The 20,096-nt window shown below is 42.3% G+C and overlaps 1 protein-coding gene across 1 annotated transcript in view; it reads left to right on the top strand.

Annotated features, from left to right (window-relative positions):
• The window catches only part of Rassf6 (Ras association domain family member 6), a 36,335-nt gene extending 18,091 nt beyond the window's left edge, over positions 1-18,244 (top strand). The window contains exons 3-11 of the mRNA XM_057772642.1: positions 4,715-4,793; positions 6,237-6,379; positions 12,800-12,897; positions 13,915-14,096; positions 14,653-14,754; positions 14,993-15,044; positions 17,260-17,378; positions 17,485-17,582; positions 17,683-18,244. Of these exons, the coding sequence (XP_057628625.1) occupies positions 4,715-4,793; positions 6,237-6,379; positions 12,800-12,897; positions 13,915-14,096; positions 14,653-14,754; positions 14,993-15,044; positions 17,260-17,378; positions 17,485-17,582; positions 17,683-17,758 (949 nt within the window). The 3' untranslated portion in view covers positions 17,759-18,244. The remainder of the gene's footprint in view (positions 1-4,714; positions 4,794-6,236; positions 6,380-12,799; positions 12,898-13,914; positions 14,097-14,652; positions 14,755-14,992; positions 15,045-17,259; positions 17,379-17,484; positions 17,583-17,682) is intronic.
• Positions 18,245-20,096: the final 1,852 nt, after the last annotated feature.

Raw genomic sequence — 20,096 nt, 5'->3', positions numbered from 1 at the left:
GCAGCTCAGCGACCACTGGAATCATCAACACTTTTCAACACGCCTCCCAGAGAGTGCCACCGACGTAGGGGGCACAGCCAAGCATGGCCATGGACGTTACTTGGTACACGGTAGACTCTGAAGGTCATGCTGTGTCACAGCATGTGACAATCTTTGTCCTTCGTTCATTGGGCACAAGTTACAAGGATCGACAATGGAACATGGCTCACTGGCTTCCAGGAAAAGAGTAGAAGAGCCACGTAATGCTGCTGTGAACAATCGGAAAAGCCAAGGGGAATTATTATTATTATTATTATTATACTGCAACTCAGATTTGAGATCCATGTGTCTCTAGATAGGAAGCTAAACTCCCTCCCAGCCGTCATCCTGTCTCTTGCCTGTGTTTATTACAGTTTACAAAATCAAATAAGTGTTTCCTCTAAACAGCTGAGGTATGGTAAGAAAGAGGAACTCGTTTCTCACTAGGGTCATTATGGATGGCACACGTCAGAATGTGGGTGGCTCCCATCTGCTGAGCAGCTACAGTTCTGGCCACAAGGTACAAAGTACACCTTAGTGTTTGCAGTTCCTTCGCTTATACGCCTTAGCATCTTACAGTTCACCCACGTAGGCTTTTAACTCATTAAAGCCAAGCAGGGCCTTAGAGGGACAGGTGCCCCTAGCATCCCTCCTCCCCTTGCCAGTTCCTTCCTGACTTGCTCTCTTCCCTAACCCACGCTAGAGAATTCTGGGCATGCGTTAGCACCTCCCAGTATCCCCACACTGCAATGCCAGTGTTGGATTTTGCCAGTTCCTGAGTGGAAGCTGATGGTCCCATGAATCCCTTCAGTTAGAAGTTCAGTCTGTATAAAAAATTTGGCATTTCTCAGTTTAATAAAAATACCTTCCCTTTCATATAATGTGTGAAGATGTTCTTAAAAGCCCATGCTATGTACTGTGATTTAATATTTTATGTTCCAAAAATCCCAGAAAGGCAAGATTTGATGACTCATTCAAATGTGTTTTAATCTTATTTTTGTTTTTTTGCTGTCTCTGTGTCTTCTAGACATCCCAAGTTCATGAGAAAGGACCAGATGGGCAGCCCCTTTCTGTGCTACTGTTTGAGAGCTTTGTTTGAGGGCTTGTGCTGGCCAACTGGTCTGTGTTAGATAGGGACTAACAAATTGTGCCTCTTTCTCACTCACACAGTGATGCTGACATAGTGAATGAACGGCCATTAGTTCAGCCTTTCTGTTAGCATGCTTAATTAGAGTTAGTAGACACAGAGAACCGATGGATGTAACTCTTTATTTCTTTATGCCCCTCCTTTCAACTCATCAGCCTCATGCATCACAAGCTCACCTTTCTTCCCAGTGTCATGTCCACCCATTCCTTCATTGGGCCCATAATCTAATACCTTCTAAAATCCCCTTTCTGGTAAGATACATACAGTTTTTTTTTTTTTAAAAAAAAAAAAAAAAAAAAAAAAAAAAGCCCTTGTTGAAAGCATTCACCATCGCTATGGTTTTTCACATAATTTCTAGATTTTGGATTCCGGATTTTACCTTTTACTACTCGCTTTGCAAAATTAATTTAAACGCTTTAGTTTCCTGAGTTAAAGTCTTCTATGCTCCCAAATCCTTCAACGCTTCCTTAATACTCAATCAAAAAGATCCCGCTCGTAGTGAGGTAAATGTGGAAAACTCTGCCGTCTCCCCGTGTTGCACAGTGGAGTGTGGGTTGGCAGGGTTCCTCTGCCAAGAGCAAATTCTAACTATTTCAGAGTGTGTGGATCGTATGGTTGCCGTCGGAGACATTCCGCTGCAGTTAGATCTCAGAAGCAACCACAGACAGTAAGCAAATGCGTTAGTGTGGCTAGATGCCATCGTAAATTCACTTACTCAAGCAAGCACCCCAGGGCCAGGGGTTGGCAGCGCCCCAAGTCATTTGGAGACGTGTTTTGGTGTGAGGGGATTTGGTCAGAGTCTGTTCAGGGACTGAACGTTTCCATTGCCTGGTCCCAAGTGATGCTCCAAAGACTCGTGCCGTGCTACATACTGGGGTTTGGCCAGAAGCAGAAGCTAAGGAGGTGAGATTATAAAGCTTCGTGCGCTTCCATAATGGTGCTCTGAGCTCAGCACATCAGGACTTGCATCCCTAGCTTCACTGTGCTGCTCTGGCATAAAGAATGAGAGCCCATAAAGAGCTCTTGGGATCTTTAGTGGGAGAACAATGTTAAGGGAATATCTTACAGTCATGACCCCCAGGGACAATCAGTGTAGCCAGAGAAATGTAGAGCAGAAATATTCATGAATATTAAATTTTTAAGCTGTTTGGGAAATGGAATGGTGGCCTGAGGCCTTCACTGGGATTTCCTTCTGTGGCCATTGTGTAGACTGTATGGACCCCTGGAAATGTCACATTGCGAATTGCAAGTGAGGAAAAGTCAGTACAGAAAGCATGGTTACATGACTCCAACATGTAAAAACATTGTGCATAAAGCCTGTTGTTCAGTGTTAAGTGAGTATTTGTTGAATAACAGCTTACAATGAACAAGTATCTATCCTAACCATCAGGAAAATTCAGGAAGCGCAACTGAGCTGACTGCTCTCAGAGCCTGTGCGTTTATGTGAATGGCAACGGTATTTGAGGATCAGGTAAATATGGACAATGAGATATTTTAAATTAAATGATATAGAATAGTTTTTGATAAATAGATTTACTTTAAACAAGTATTTTCTCCTTTATCTTGCTACTATTGGTTTTCTTAGGAAGAGAAGATTCTGAGTATTTTACTGAACTAAAATTTATTTTATTATGGGTGCTTACTATGCACCAATACTACCAGGGTGTACAGGCTGGCTTTGTGTCAACTTGACACAAGCTAGAGTCATCAGAGAGGAAGGAGCCTCAGTTGAGGAAATGCTTCCGTAAGATCCAGCTGTAAGGCATTTTCTCAATTAGTGATCAATGGGGAGGGCCAGCCTATTGTGGGTGGGGTCATCCCTGGGCTGCTGCTGGTCCTGGGTTCTATAAGAAAACAGGATGAGTGAGCTATAGGAAGTAAGCAGCATCTCTGTGGTCTCTGCATCAGCACCTGCCTCCAGGATCCTGCCCTGCTTGAGTTCCTGTCCTTAGAGAAGAACACTGGTATGGAAGTGTAAGCTAAATAACTCCCATTCTCCCCAGCTTTCTTTTTGGTCATGGTGTTTTGTCAAAGCGATAGAAACCCTGACTGAGACACAGGGATACAGAAAATCTGAAAAAAAAAAAAAAAAAAAAAAAAAACTTCTAGCCATCCCCTCTCTCAAGGAGCTTCATTCTGGTGGAAAAGACAGAGCACACAATTGAAAAGTCAAATTTATACCAGGACATTATGGCTCATGCCCTTAATCCCAGCACTCTAGAAGCAGAAGCAGGTGGCTTCTGGTCTACAAACCTAATTTAAAAAAAAAAAAAAAAAAAAGGAAGGGAGGGAGAAAAGGAGTAAATCAGCAAATTAAATTTATAGAGTATTAGAGGTTACCTCAGAGGATGTGAAGGAAGAATGCGAGATATGAAATTTTGGGAGAAGTGAAGATTTAGAATGGGTGGTCAAGAAGGCTTCCTTACATAGGTGGCTTTTTAAAAAAAATGGGTGGGGGATTTTGCTTTTATTTTATTTGTATGTGTGTTTTCGGGCTTACATGTCTGTGCACCAGGTCATGAATTGTCTGCGGAAGAGGGTATTGAGTCCTCTGGATCTGGTATAATGACATGTTGTTAGCCAACATGTCAGTGCCGAGAAAGAACCGAGGTCCTCTGGAGCGCAGGCAGTGCTCTTAACCACTGAGCCATCTCTCCAGTCCCCATAGGTTGCTTTTGATTAAATGTTTAAAGAAGATGAACGATTGAGCTAGCAGTGTGATGGTAGCAGAGGACATTCTAGTTGAACAATCAGAAAGTTCAAAGCCTTAAGACCGAAATTATTCAAGAGACATCCAGAAAGTGTGGGGAAGAGCGATCGGGAAGGAGATAGATGGGCTGACAGAAGACTAAACCAAACCTAGTCACTCAAGTCGCCATGACAATGGGATGTTGAATCCTATTCTGAGAAGACGTTGAAGAATTTTGTGCAAAGGAGAAAGATGGCCAAGTTATTGACCAATTATTTTAATTAAAATAATTCCTGTTGTCAAGAATGCACAATAGATATAGGGAGCCTTGTAGGAGGTCATTTCTGTAATCTAGGTGAGGTGGTAAGCCTCTCCAAATGTGAAGACTGCTCTCTGGAAGGGCGGAGACATGGCAGGAACCAGTGTCCCCACAGCGTCTACCTGTCATCTGAGTGAGCTTCCTCAGAACAGCCAACATTAGTTAAACCATTGACTGACCATTGTTGTAACATCAAAGAGGACCATAATATCACATGCATTAGATGCTTAGTGTTGGGGCTTAACTGCTGTGAAACAAACAAGCTCTCCAGCCACACACATGTCTTTCATTGCCCTGTGGCACCCCAGCCACATACATTTTATTTATGAGTGAGCATATTAAAATGTCTTCATGTTCTAAGAGTGCTTGTCATTCCCTTGGCGTACCTTAAATTAAAATGGCAGAATGATATCGATTCCTCCGAAGTGTTTCTGTCATCTCATATTTTTATGAAGCAAAAGTACTATTATTGTGTTTCACAATCTAGGGCTTAAGATTGATTGTAACTGAATTCATTTATTTGTTTATTTATTTACTTTAGGGAACAACTTAACTCTTTACTGGAGGCCTATAATGTTTTCTATGAAAACCAGAAAAATCTGCATATTTTGTATGGACAGGTAAGCCCACTAAAGAAATGCAGCAGCTTGATTCACAGGAAACAGATTCTCTAAGCATGTAGCTGAATCAGGGTGAGTCTAGAACCTAGGGACACATGTGGTCTAAAGAAGCAGGTAAATCTCTAGTTTATTCTGATTTTTCATGTTTAGACTAATTCACAAAATTGTAGTTCTGACATGCCTGCAGGTTTCTAAGCATTTTTTGGTCCAGGAAAGTGTACAAAAAAAAGGGCAGACTTGCTTCCTGTTTTAAAATGGAGTATGTCTCAATAATGGATAATGTTATGAACAGTAAGTCCACTATTTTCTGACATTTGAAGCACCACGTGTGTGTGGAGAAGGGTGCACTGTGACACCATTTGCCATGAGAAAATGTGATGGTATGCTTGTATCCAGCAGTGTGGTGTTATTATAGCAAGTCATGCTGGATCTGTAAGGTCGAGTTGGATGTGTTCATTAAAATGAACAAGTTCACTTCCAGCCAATGTATGCTATCTCATCATGTCAACAGTTTTAAATGTTATTATTAAAATGTTAGAGAAATAGTTCAGCAGTTTAAATTGCCTAAAAGTTGGCTTTTCATAATAACCAATGACTTTATAACTTTCTAGTTTCTTTACTCTCAAAGTTTCTATAACAATAATATATTGCTTAATAAAAAGATAGTTAAATATAAAAGAGAAGATAGGTTTGAAAACAAATTGTATGAGAATTGCTTTGTTTTCATACTTCTTTAGGTATTTTCAAAATAAATCATATCCATTTGTTAATTTTCTTCACTTACACATTTACTCCTTTTGTTATATATACTATTTCCATTTGAAGGAGTACTTCAGAAATTATTATTTTTTCACAAATACATTCTTAATTGTTTGTGTGTGTGTGTGTACTGCATGCACATGAGTATGCAAGTGTGTAAGCATATGTACCATGTTCACACGTGAGGAGGCCAGAGCATGATGTCTCTGACTCCCCTCTTGGTTGCTTATTTTAAAGGTGTTTGCCACCACCTTCCCCTAGTAATCAGTCTTTCTTTTGTTCTGCATAATTTTATGACTTAAATTATTCCTGCTAATTCAAACAACTAAGGCTCTTAGTAACTATTCTGATTTCTCACTCAGTATAGTTTTTAAATCTGCTATACCTTTTAAATTAAATGGAACTAAAGCAATATAATGCCACTTAATCCAGGGGCCAGAGCTCAGAAAGTCATTAATGCACTGTGCCCATTGGTGGACATGCCAAAAACACGGGCAAAATAAATGGCTATTTCAAAATTAGAATTGTGGTACAGATAGGCTGAGAAGCCAAATAATCCATCCAGGGGGATTTTAAACCTAAAAATACCTCCTACAGACTTGCTTTCTACATCTTCAGTTAAGGCATTTAATTTTCTATAAATGATATGAAAACAATTACTGTGGGTGACGGCTTCTTCCTTAGACTGAAGACGGACAACTGATTGTCGAAGGGATGCTGGACATTTTCTGGGGAGTGAAACGACCCATACAGCTGAAAATACAAGATGAGAAGCAAATCTCTTCTTTTGATCTGTTGAAGGCAACAGAAACATTTTCCAGGAAAGGGTAAGCTGTCCTCCCTTGTAGTTCCTTAGAGGGCCTCGCTGTCTGCCTTCGTGGTCTTTGCTCTTAGCATAAGTTACTTATAGCTATGCATGAATACTTTTAGACAGTTTCATATCATTACCATTAACTGGACATTTGGAAACCATGTCTATGAGGCTAGGTGAATTTATGCATGATCCCTAGTTAACTGCCTGGCAGCACCAAAGGCACTGTCCCTCGGGCTCCAGAGCCTAGGCTCATGGGCCCTTCTGCCCCAGTGCTTCTCCCAGAAGACTGCATCTGCTCACTGGAAGAAACAAGATAGAGAGGTAAGATTTGAATAGTCACGACCTGACCATCAAAATCAGGGAAGAAAGCTTAAATTTGTCCACTCCTGGGAACAAAGGATTCTGCTCATGTCCAGAACATGCAGAGCTGTTTAGCTGGGCACAGCAAAGTGCATTTGAAGTGCAGTGCACAGAACAGCTCCCTGGGGGTGGATGCAACTATGCTTGGATGTCTGACTTGGGTGGCGTTCTGTCATTATCCTTTCCAATTTTTCTTGAAAATTAATATTTACTCTGGTTATCGTAAAATGACTCGCTTCCTTTCTTCTCTATCTTTCATTCCCATCTCCCCTCCCTCCTGAAACACCCGGACCACTGTGATTCTCTTCACACCTCTTGTCCTCCCACCCATTACTGGAGGAGTTAGGGTTCTACCAGAGAAGAAAATGCAGAGACAGCTACCAGAATGGTCCATTTGCATGGTCTGACCTTTGGCAGCACTCTTAAGGAAAACTAGGTACCCCTTTGGAGAATATACCCAGGGCCCACCATGATTTTACCTTTCCAACATTTCTCGAACCTCATGCTCGAACTGATGGTGAACGTTTTGCAATACCCTAAACACATAGTATAGCTTCTTATTTTCCTCACGCTGCCTGCCCGGAAGCCAGCCTGCTCAGCGATAGCCAGTTACCTGATTCACCCCCTCAAAGCCTTCTCCTGATCCCTCAGTCTCCACTCAGACAGTTTTTCTTTGGCACCTCCAGGGCACGCAGTCAGTTGGACTTTACACATCTTGTCCTCCACCTCCCGTGTGAGTTTCTAGGAATGCATCTTGAACTGTGTTTGCATCCCAGTGCCCAGCACCAAGAGGAAAAAGAGGAGGGAAGAAAAGAGAGAGGAGTGAGAGAGAGGCATGAGAAGGAGGGATATGGGAATATGACAGATGGAGAAAGGAAACATGGGTGAGGGGGAATAAGATCAAATGAATTGAATAAATTGCACACGTTTTGTGTGACAACCACCTCACCCCATCTGCCTCCCCTCACCGCCCTCCCATCCGCACAAAGGGCTGCGGGTGGGCGCAGGACATGGTGCTTGAGAACACAGATGGAACCACAGCCTCGGGCAGCTGATGCCGACCCGCATCCCAGAGTTACAAGATGAATGACAGGGCTGACCACTCAAATGACTGGAAGCAGCATTTAAAAGCAAGCAAGCCTTGCTTTAAAAAAAAAAAAGAAAAAAACTATACATGATATGAACACACAAAATTAGCAATCATATGTCACACCTTTCTAAGAACTCACAGCAAAGTTCTGTAGGAAGCCAACACCTTGTGCTGCATTTTCATCCCTTTTGGTTCATTAAAACTTCCTAAGATTGAGACATTAAGGTGATATATGTCAAGGAGGTAGAAGGCACTTCTGCTGGCCTGCAAAACCATTATTTTAATAGCTATTCAAAGATACCTTTTAATTTCTCAAATATAAAATATTAGTTTTGAATTAAAAATACTGGATTTGGGGGTGAGCTTAGGAGCTGGGGGTGACAGCGTGGCTTTGATGATGCTCTTTCATATGCTGCAGTGGACTGTGAACTGTCTCTTCCGGGTACGTCTTCCGCAGAGCCTGTTTTCCCTGAGAACGTTGCTGGTACGTTAGGAGCCCTTCTTTCCACAGCCAAACATGGCAGAAGCAGCATAAAGGAGCGGAAGGTTATTTGGGCTTACAGTTTCTGATGTGTGGACCATCCTGGCAGGGAAGGCATGGCAGCTGAAGGGACTCCATCCTTAGCAGTGGGAGCTTGAGCCACAGCTGATTCATATCTCAGCAAAACAAGTAGCAGGGAGCTCTGATCAAGTTGTCTTCAAGCTCTGTCCCCCCCCTTCTGCAAGCTAGAAATGGTATCAATGACTTCACAGCCTCCCCAGACAGTACTAGAGACGGGGTGCAGGTGCTCAAACACTCGCGTCTACGGAGTGAGTACATTTCCCGTTCAAGCCTTAACAGCCTGGAAGCAAGACAGACATTGTTTCTTACTATTTAAAATTGAGGAAGGCCAGCTGGACAACTGCAAAAGCCTGTGATTCACTGTAGTAACCAGACATGAACTACAACACAGCGGACACTGACCTGTCCTTTACCGTAGAAACAAGACTTTCTAGAACATTACAAGAACGCTTGTGTGGTGAACCATATTTTTCTAATGAGTAAGAATTAGCAGGAAGAGATCCTACCCCTTATGTATACGATGCAGACTGTCTCTGTCTCTCTCTGTCTCTTTCTCTCTTTCGCACACACACACACACACACACACGAGCATGATAGCATTCTGTGGTTACGATTGATTAGTCAAGAGAGCCTGGTGCAATCAGTTGAGCATTCAGGCAGGAAGGCTCAGTTAGAACGGCTCTGCGCAGTCTCTGATTCTGATGATACACAGACACCCTCGGTACTGTTCCCTGGCTTCAGTTCATCTCAGGTACCTTCCCTTGGTCACCTCCTTTCCGGTGACTCCTTTAAATTATGTGCCTCAATTAAATTGTGTAAAAAATTTGACCATTTCCTTATTCCAAACCTTCTCTCATTTTCCTTTTCCCATACTGTTGTGTCTATGGACAGGACTTAATCCCACTGCTCAGGTTTGCTGTCCCCCATGGGTTAGTGGACAGAGAAGGATGTGGACAGTGTGTGCTCAGCTGCAAGGACTCCAATTGCGTATCTGTCCATTCATCCTTGAAGAAAAATAACCACTCTTGCCATGTTGGCTCGCTTTAATCGTACCAGAAATGAGTCACACTGAGAAAGTACTAGCCAAATGGGAATGGTGGAGGCCAAAAAATAAATCGGTTTGTTTGAGCTCTGACCACTGTGTGTATGGAAATGACTTTATAGGAAGACTTTGATCTCTCATATCTCGGCCAAATGTTTCCTTGCAGAAAGAAACTGTGTGTTTAAAATGAAACAGAGAAGAGGTGGCTGATTGGGGTTACTTTTGCTTTTGCTGGTTTTCATTTCTATTTTAATTCTTTCTAACATCAGTATTGGCATAATTTAGACAAGTCATGGCAGAAGGAAATAAAGAGCAAGTTGTGAACAGGTGCATATTTGATTTGCATCAATAATGTTTTTTTCTTATGCTATAAATAGAGAAGTGGCTGCATTCTATTTGCATATCAAATTTCTACCTCCATTTTATTTTGCAAAAGATTATAGCCCCTTTCCAGTGTTTAGATTTGCCCCTGGTACACTTCCTGGTGTTTGCTCAGAGCAACACAAACTGTTCCGTCTTTGGACATGCTCAACTGCTTGATGCTAAAGTTCTAGCTGCTTCTTGCTTGAAAGGTGTGGCCGACTGTCCATATGTTTGGTCATATGCACTGCACATGGAATGGTTCTTGAATTACACAGCCCCAAACTGTGAGGTTGTAGCTTTTGACTTTGGCAAGGAGTGCCATGAAGAAAAGAGGCAAAATGAATATATTGAGCTGTTTTTCAGCCCCTATATTGACGTGGCACCACTATACTGCAAAAATTTAAGGACTGACTCCCCATGGGAGGCCCCACCCCTCTGAGGAGTGTTTGGGAGGTGGGGTGAGAGGAAGGTAGGGGAGCGGGTGGAGGGGAGGGAAAGGGACCGGGATTGGTATGTAGAATAAAAAAAGATTGTTTCAAAAAATAAAATAAAATAAAAACAAGCTGAGAAAAGTAAGGGGGTGGCTGTCACATTGGCCAGAGTCCACTAACCAGCTATGGGAATCATAAGTGGTCATTATTTGTAGAACTTCTGGTCTCCCCGTTGGAAACAGCACCTGGTCGCTTTGCCTTTTAGTTTTAACTTTTCATTAGTATCTAGCTCCCATTGCCACCCCTCTTCAACAGTGATCAAGCACAACTACTTTAGATTGCTAATAAGCTGTACGTTGGAGATGTTTAATTTTATGTGCCGTATGAATAGAGTGTGGGTGGACACCCGGACTGCTAATGTAAATAGTTCCTCCTCTTTGTGACATATATTTTAACTGACAATATTTCCACATAGTAGAGTTTGCTCTAAATTGTATTAACAAATACATTATGATCACATTATGTACTTCTTATGGGTACTGTAAATCGAATAAGAGTTTAAGACTTCAAGAGAATTCCAAGGTCCAGAGGAGAGTGAAAGCTTTGCTTTGCCAGTGCCGGCTACATTTATAAGAGCTTTTCCATCGGTGTGTTGATTATTTTCCCATTACTGTGATAACATGTCATGACCTAAAGCAACTTAAGGAAGGAAAAGTTCCTTTGGGCTTTTGTTTTCTGAGGGATAGAGTCCATCCTGGAGAGGAAGGTATAACATGGCTACAGGAACAGAAAGCTGGCTGATCACATTGTCATGTACATACAGGAAGCAGAGAGAGAGGGGGAGACACACACACAGAGAGAGAGAGAGAGAGAGAGAGAGAGAGAGAGAGAGAGAGAGGGAGAGGGAGAGGGAGAGGGAGGGGGAGAGAGTACACAAAGCAGCATAAAGCTACAAATCCTCAAATCTCACTCAGTGATCTTCTCCCTCCAGCAAGACTCAACTTCCTACATTTGCCCAAACTTCCGCAAATAGAGGACCAATAGAGGACCAGGTCTTCAAATATGTGAGCCTTTGGGGACATGATCATTCAAACTGCCAGTCAGGGACATTTGGGTAGAGTCACAGACACCCCAAGTGGAAGTACTCGGGGTTCATACTATAAAAGATTTTATGGCCAAAAACACGGGACAAAAAGTATTCCTGCAAATAATAGTGTCCATTTGCCTCGAGAGGTCCAGAAATGCACTGGAACCCAAATTGTGCCTGATCCATCATGAAATGAATTTAGACGGTGGTGACTGCAGTGAAGATGGTGATGGTGATGATGATGATGGTGGTGGTGATGATGGTGGTGATGGTGGTTATGGTGGTGACGGTGATGATGATGATGGTGGTGATGATGATGGTGGTGGTGATGATGGTGGTGGTGGTGGTGATGGTGGTGGTGTGGTCATGGTGATGAAGATAGTGATGGTGGTGATGATGATGATGGTGATGATGAAGATGATGATAGTGATGAAGATGATGATGGTGATGGTGATGAAGATGAAGATGGTGATGATGGTGGTGGTGATGGCAGTGATGGTAGTGATGGTGCCACTGAGGATGAGATTATTCTGATAATGTTTTTGATAGCTAGCGAATGCTTAACTATAAGTAGGGATTGTTTCAAGGATATTACATAAATTAAAATCCTACCAACAATTCTATCCTACCTCATACTGTTATTATCCCCATTTTCTAAGTGAGGACACTGAGGCCAAAAAAGGATTCATAACCAACTTGTTTAAGGCCAGATAAATAAAATAAAAAAGAATGTTAGTCTGATGTAAAATAAGCAGTTGTTACATTTCATATATTCTGGACACTAAAATGTTTTGAAGTTTGCTAATATCCTACATGAGATAATAATTTTCTAATAGATAATTTTTTCATACATTTCTATTTTGTAAATTATATTTTCAAAGCAGTTTAGGCCCAAATATAAGTACCATATCTTATCATGTTAGAACCATTTTATATAATTATTTTAATGCTGTGGATACTTGATTCATGAGTATAAATGACATTTTTGTATCTAAATTCCTCTAAAACCTGATGAGATATCTGTGTATCGGTGGCTCACGTTGGTTTCTACCAAGCCTATCTGAGCATACCTTTTACAGAATCTACATAATTTTTCATTTAAGTATATTAGTGCATTATTTCGCTCCAAAAATATACAGAATGTGTTTAAAACATGCTTATCACTATGGTAAGACTGTAATCTTTTTTTTTTCTTTTTTTTTTTGGATTTTTCGAGACAGGGTTTCTCCGTGGCTTTTGGTTCCTGTCCTGGAACTAGCTCTTGTAGACCAGGCTGGCCTCGAACTCACAAAGATCCGCCTGCCTCTGCCTCCCGAGTGCTGGGATTAAAGGCGTGCGCCACCACTGCCCAGGGACTGTAATCTTTGTACCATGATAAAGTTGTTTTAGATTTGGATCACACATCTACCTACCGAGGCCCACAACTATAGTACCAACATTGTAAACCTGAGACCATCACGTGGGATTAGTCTCAGTGACAGGACTTGTTACTTTTCAGGAGGATGACTCGCTGGGGAGAGTTTGATGACCTTTATCGTATCAGTGAGCTGGACAAGAGCCAAGTCTTGCTGTCTGAAGGAAGGCATTCCTCAGAAGGTCAGTACCAAAGTGTTAGCAATTTGGTTTATTTTTTAGCAACATAAATGATGATTCCCCAATGTTTACCTCATACACAGTACTACCTGAAGAACTCATATATATGTGCTTCTTAAACATTCCCAAGGGCCTTGCAACTTACGTCACTGCATTGCTCATGTGGTGGTAACTTATGTCACTGAGTTGCTCAGGTGGTAACTTACGTCACTGCGCTGCTCGTGTGTGGTAACTTGCGTCACCACGCTGTTCATGTGGTGGTAACTTACTTCACTGCGCTGCTCGTGTGGTGGTAACTTACATCACTGAGTTGCTCAGGTGGTAACTTACATCACTACGCTGCTCGTGTGGTAGTAACTTACGTCACTGCGCTGCTCGTGTGGTGGTAACTTACGTCACCACGCTGCTCGTGTGGCACATCAGCAGCAGCCACTAGCCCAAAGCATATTGCTGCTTTACTTTCAGGAAACTTAGGAAGAAATTCTCTTAAGCCTCAGTATTCGATGAGAATGGCTTCTCAAGAATGCTTCCATGGCTTTAAAGGGTCACTAAGGTTCCAAGATCTGTCTTCATTGGAAAAGTCTAATAAATTTGATGTCGGGACAAAACAGGGATGCAGGCCTGGTCCATCACTTGGAAGTACTATATTCCTATAAATGCTCCTCAACTCACCATGCGTTTATCTTACCTGCCTGAGTCCAGACTGACAGGAATGGGTTTTTCCAGGTCTTCCATGCTAAAATTGTGTATAATTTACACCCCCAATAAAAAGAGATTAGAGTGGAAACACCAATCATGTGACCATGTGAACCCTATGAGACATAACTCACCAGCAGCATTTGCTGCTTGACCAATCTCACGCAGCACCTGATAAATCAGTATAAGCCAAGCAGCAAGTACAGCGCTCTCAACAGCCAGGAAATCTCATTCCTCCTTGTTAGTAAAGGCAAAGCAGGGTCCCCACGATGGACGACGATAGGCAGCTGAATGATACGGGCTTGTGATCTTTATCCTTCCCAGAATATTTATCTTATCACAGCACTCTGAAGCCATATGAAGAGGAAGAGCCGGAATCCCCACTGCTCTATAGGACCATGAGTGAAGCGGCTTTGGTGAGAAGGAGGGCGAAGGCTCCAGTCACGTACAGAAAAGACAGACAGAGCCATAGAGCCTCTATCAATGGACACTTTTATAACCACGAGGTAAGTTCCGGTTCCGTTCATGCGGAATAATGCTGTCTGCTGCACTACCAATACTACTTATTTCAACTTAGAATTTAAACCAATAATAAGAGCACTGTTAGCAGATGCCTAGCGCTCATCAGTCTTTCCCTGTAGGAACTGTAAACTAAGTTTAAACGCAACCTTGTTCTCTTCTTCATTTAGATGCTTTGAAGCACAGATTTAAGTTAGTCCTCTGCAAGAGCAGCAAGCACTCTCGCCACTGACCCGTCATCTCTCAGCCCCCTAAACACGGGACATTTATATCATACAGCTTAAAATTAATTTTTATTACTTTTATAGGAATTAAGTCAATTAATAATACTTATGAAGGGCTTAGAATAGTTTTATACAATATTTAGTATTATCATTCATGCAATAATTATTATTAAATCTGTGTTTATTTGAGAACTCTGTGACATCATTAGGAGTGATAGCATGACTTCTCAGGACCCCTTAATCCGTTTCAGGTTCAGGATACTGACCGTTGTTAGACAGAGTCATGAGGACTCCTATGGTTTTGTTGTTATTCCTTTAGACATCCATTTTCACCCCAACCTTCGGATCAGAAACCAAGGTCAGAACAAACAGCACTATGAGAACTGAAGAAGTAATAAAGCAACTTCTCCAAAAGTTCAAGGTAATCCTTGTCACTGACCTGAGCTGTCCCTTGCATGTATGTAAGCCAATGGAGTCATGTAAATGCCCTTGGCTATGAACCAGCATCATCTGTTCAACTCTGGTGGCTATTTTCCTCAGAGCATCACAGCCTTTGTAGGAGCCTAAGAGGACATGTCTGACAGGGAAGGGGCAGGAGGGACACTGTTGGCCCTAACATCATCTGAAAGTTAATTTATTCATTTTTTTCCCATTGACAGATTGAGAATAGCCCTCGGGATTTTGCTCTTTATATTATTTTTGGAACAGGAGGTAAGAAAATGTAGTCCCTGGCCCCAGCTCATTCATTTTCAGTTCATAAAGAAGACAGACAGAAGAGTGCTTGATTCTGTCAAAGAAAGAAAGAAAGAAAGAAAGAAAGAAAGAAAGAAAGAAAGAAAGAAAGAAAGAAAGAAAGAAAGAAAAGAAAGAAAGAGAAAGAAAGGAGGGAGGGAGGGAGGGAGGGAGGAAGGGAGGAAGGGAGGAAGGGAGGAAGGGAGGAAGGGAGGAAGGGAGGAAGGGAGGATACAGAATACAGAAGAGAGACAGGAAAGGGTTCAAGGGTTCATTATAATTGTTAATTCCAGAGTTTTGGTGCAAGCTAAGCACACACTGAATCATTGAGCCCCACGCCCATCCTGAGAAATGGTGCTAGAATACCATGTATCTGCTCCATTTCCAAAGATAATCCAAGCAGAAATACATCCAAAGAGTTTAGAATCCAAAGGACTCTGCTTGTTTGCCAGATGTTGTCTGAGTGGAGAACAGAACTTCAGGAATCCATCCCTGGAGGGCTGGCTCTGCAGGAGGTGCTGGGCTTTCTCCCTTCCCCTCCTTGCCCTATCTTTGGTCCTCACCGCCTGCCCCTTCTCTCTGACATTGTTCCTTTACCCTTCCCTATTTGACACTGAGTCTGACACATTGTAAGAGAATGAGCTCTCTTGGTCAGAAGAGACCACGTGCAGAGCTCGTTGGGGGATTATGTTTCCAGTAATGGCTCCAGATGATCGTGAAGCAAGAACTTGGGGGTGTAAACTATGAAAGGCACTGAGGGTGGGAAACGAAGTTGGCATTCGATGGAAAGGTCAGGAGAGGATTCTGCTGTGCTGAGGAGAGGAGAAGGATCGCGAGGACTTCCTGTTGCTTCAGAAATGTCAGAGAGATGACATCAGCACGCACTGGATTGGAATGGAGATGGGAATAAATCGAATCCAGAGATGGGAAACAGATTTGATTATTCTGAAGAAGGAAGTGAAAAACAGGGAGATGGGAAGGAAAGATGAACCTGAGGGCACTGGGAGCTTTCTCTGTGCTTCCTTCTGTTAAGATGAAATCCCAGATGAGGCACCACGCTGACAAAATGCCAGTACTTTTGTGGTGAGGCATTTATGGTAATGTTTGAAATTTGAAATTCTGAGAATATACCAGATTTCTTTTGTCTCATTTTCATGGCTGAATGGATGAAACCCTCAAATAATGAAAAGAACTAATCTTACTAATTCTGCGTTTGTAGTTTAGTTCTTGGGATACCCAAGAATTGAATGTGAGGTAGAAAAAGGGAAGAATTGAGAACAACTGTAAAATGGCTTTATACTTAGTGAGCTGAGAGGATGAACGAAGGAAAGAAGGAAACTGTAAAGAACTGAGCCATCTTGCTCCCTCGGTAGGACTAGAGCTTTGTCTAAGTGACCTAACTAAAAGGTAGAATTATTTGACCTAACTAAAAGGTAAAATTATTTGACCGTGTATTGAATGGAAGAGGCTCACTTGTAGTTCTTGGAAAGGTTTTCATATTTAATTTTAATCAATAGTCTAACCCTATCTACAATTTCGTTTTGCATGGTTGAAGTTAGCCATGGTCAACCATAGTTCAAGGATAATGAATGGATTTTTCCAGAAATAACAGTCCAACAAGCTTGAAGCTGTGTGCCCTCAGAGTATAGTGATAGACTCTTATGACGCCCTTCCCTCCCCTTCCTGGGATGAAGCCTCCATGTGTCCATGGTACCCACTCTGCAGACACAGCCTCCCCACTTGTCACTTAGTGTGACCTTAGTTATCAGATCAGCTATCAAGGCACCGTACTCTTCATCTTCAAATGCCTTTTCCCTTCCTGTTGGTAACGGCCTCACACTGACAGTTTCATTAGAATATATATGGTTTCTGTAATTGGTCCTAGTGATGTTACCCTCTTACTATAACTAATTTATATGTTAACTTTATCGTGGATATGTATATGTATAGAACAAACAGATGTACAGTACTATATAACATCTACAGCGTCACGTGTATTCACTGAGGTATGGGAGCATATCCATGATGGATAGTGGGGCATGACTCTCCTTCTTTTTATTTATTTATTTTTGAGTGAGTTCTCAATTCCTGTTGCTTCCAAAACAAACCAAAGGAAGACCAAGAGACAAAATTACCCTCCTTTCTTTTTCTAGAATTTTAACTCTTGCTGCCGCTTGTCCCTTTTCATTTGCAGAGCAGAGAAAACTAAAGAAGAGTGATGTCCCACTGCTGCAGAGGCTTCTGCAAGGCCCATCCAAAAGCAATGCACGGATCTTCCTCATGGATAAAGACACAGAAGAAATTAGCAGTGATGTATGGACGCCGATAGCCTGGGGGGCGGGGCGGGTGCGCTGGCGCGCGTGCTCGTCTCTCTCTGGCTAGGCTCTTCTCTCATCCAGCCTTCTGTTTCCCCTTTCAGGTGGCGCAGTACATTAATTTCCACTTTTCGTTCTTGGAATCCATTCTCCAAAGATTAGATGAAGAAGAGAAAAGGGAGACTGAGAGAATAATGACGAAGTAAGTCAAGAGCGTGCACTGGGCATTTTATCCTCCCGTAGGTTCAGTGAGCTCCAGGTACCCAGTTCTCCCTCTCTCTGTTCTCCCCTCTCTGTTTCAGATTCAGAACCGAAAGGGCCTTTATCCTGAAGTGTCTTCAGAGTAAACAGGCAGCAAAAACAGAGACCACAGTCTAGAAGCACAGCACCTGCGCTGACTAGAACACCTCAGCAGAACTGGAGAGGGCACCGTCGGGTGAGCGACCCATCTGCCTCTGCATTCTGGTATTCAGGACCTGGAAGCTGAAAAAAAAAACTGAATGCCAAACAGCCTGCTTCCTCTTTGAAATGAGGTTGGCTGTGGTTCAGAGTTGAACTAAGGCAAGATTGGACTTCATTTCAGTAACTGAAGGAAGTTGGATACTGTGTATTCCAAATAGCATTTATAGCAAATTCTTTAGTGAGCTCAAGTTTAAGCGGCCTCTGCTGATACCATGCAGTTTAAACTTTCTTATCTGAAAAGAACAGAGACATTTGCTGACTCATCAGAGGTTGGAAATAAATACTTCCAGTCCTTGCTGTCAACAAGACACACATTCTCAAGCCATCGAGGACCTGAACTGACTATGTTTCATAACTGGGTAAACACTTAAGTGCTTTCCTAAAATTTAGAGACATCTCTACAAGAATTGATCATTTTTTTCAACTCCTAGTATCAGAGCTGTCTGTCCTTTTGGAATAAAATGATTTTGGACTCTGTCAAGAAAGCTAAACTCAGGACTGGAGAGATGGCTACGCGGGTAGGAGCCCTGATTACTCTTCCAGAAGACCCGGGTTCAGTTCCCCAGGACCCTTGTGGTCACTTACAGCCATCGACTACTCATCCAGTCCTAGAGGATCTGACACCCACCTCTGTGGGCACTGCACACACATGGTGGACAGACATACACTTAAAAATAAATTAAATTAAAAAATAAAACCTTAAACTCTGATTCTGTCAACTGGGGCTTTTCATTTGTGCCCCGACACACACTTCTACTGATCAGTTCCAAGCTAGTTTTACGTGTCTTAAAAGTTGGTAAATAAATATATCATGGACATAGACTGTTCTACAGAAGGTAGAACACGATTTGACCTCAAATACCTAGTTGTTGCTGCTGATTGCTGTAGATAAAGCCGAGCTGCTGTAGCTGAGCTAGGAGGGGGCATCATAGCGTCCTTGCTGCTGAGTAAGACACACCCTCGAGGTACTCACACATCTGCTAAGCCCACTTGGGAAAAAATATTATGAGATTTACTTGTAAACTATTCATTAATGTGGACTTTTAGTCAATATTCTTCTGTTCCCTACCTACTTCTATTTGAATTCCTTATCTTAAACTGTTCAGTTATGTCACCTGTACTAAGGTAAGGTTGACACTATCAACATCAAATTGTGAAGCAGTTATAAGAGTAAGCTATTCGTTCCCAGTATCCCTGGACCCTGAACTGGGTGACAGTGTAGGAATTCTGTGGCATTTCTGTCCCAGGAAGTCTCCCTCGTTGATTGAAACCAAGTCTATGTATCTCTAAAGCTTTGCCTGTTGATCAAGAAAGACACAGTTTCATCGCACGAAAAATAGACCAAAAGAACAAAGTATACTGAAAACACACCAGGTATGGTGGTGTATCCTTGTGACCCTACCACTCAGGAGTCTAGGCCAGAAGATTACTATGAATTCAGGCCAGCTTGGATTACATAGTGAATTCCAGGTGCCAGAGTAAGGCCCTCTCTCAAAACACACACACTCTGTGTGTGTGTGTGTGTGTCTGTGTGTGTGTGTCTGTGTGTGTGTGGTCTACAAAGTGCATACAAAACTCAGCAAGTCTTGCATAGAAAAAGAAAGTAGGGAAACACAGCAGAGAAATTACAAGTAGCTACTAAGTGTATGCAAAGTATTGTATCTAACTGTATTCCTCGTTCAGGTCAGGAGAAAGAAACTGTGCAGTAACCAAGGCAGAGTTTAGCATGAAGATTTATTAAGCTACAATAGGGCAGCAACAATAAGGATGGGAAGAGAACTCACCTGGCAAACGAGCCCCACACAGCCTGTCTTGAGTATTTGTGCAGGTGGGAGAAAATGTAGACACGATGATTTTGACTAAGGATCCAGCCTACACTTGTTTCCAGGTTATACCACCACTGACGGAAACAAACGCTGGAGAAGCAGCCCAGGTAGAGACAGAGAAAGCTGCAGCTCGTTGGCTGCCAGCATTGGAGGAGAAACACCTGGATGCAGACAGGGTGTTGGAAAAATCCTGTCTCCAGGGTCTGGGCAGGCATCAAAGACTGAAATGGTTTTCTAGCGCCCTCTGCTGACGTTATAGAATATTGTCCACAATGGAAAGAAAAAAGCAGCCTACCCTAAACACACACACACACACACACACACACACACACGGTTTGCACAGGCTTTTTTGTGACAATTAAAACTGACATATCAGCGCAACAAAGTCCTTGATAGCAAAGATTAAACTGCTCAACAAATAGTGATGA

Source organism: Chionomys nivalis, chromosome 6, assembly GCF_950005125.1.
Source record: "Chionomys nivalis chromosome 6, mChiNiv1.1, whole genome shotgun sequence".
In the NCBI taxonomy this organism is placed as follows: Eukaryota; Metazoa; Chordata; class Mammalia; order Rodentia; family Cricetidae; genus Chionomys; species Chionomys nivalis.
Note: the sequence above shows the minus strand (reverse complement) of the source record. Positions and strands in the feature narration are given on the sequence as shown.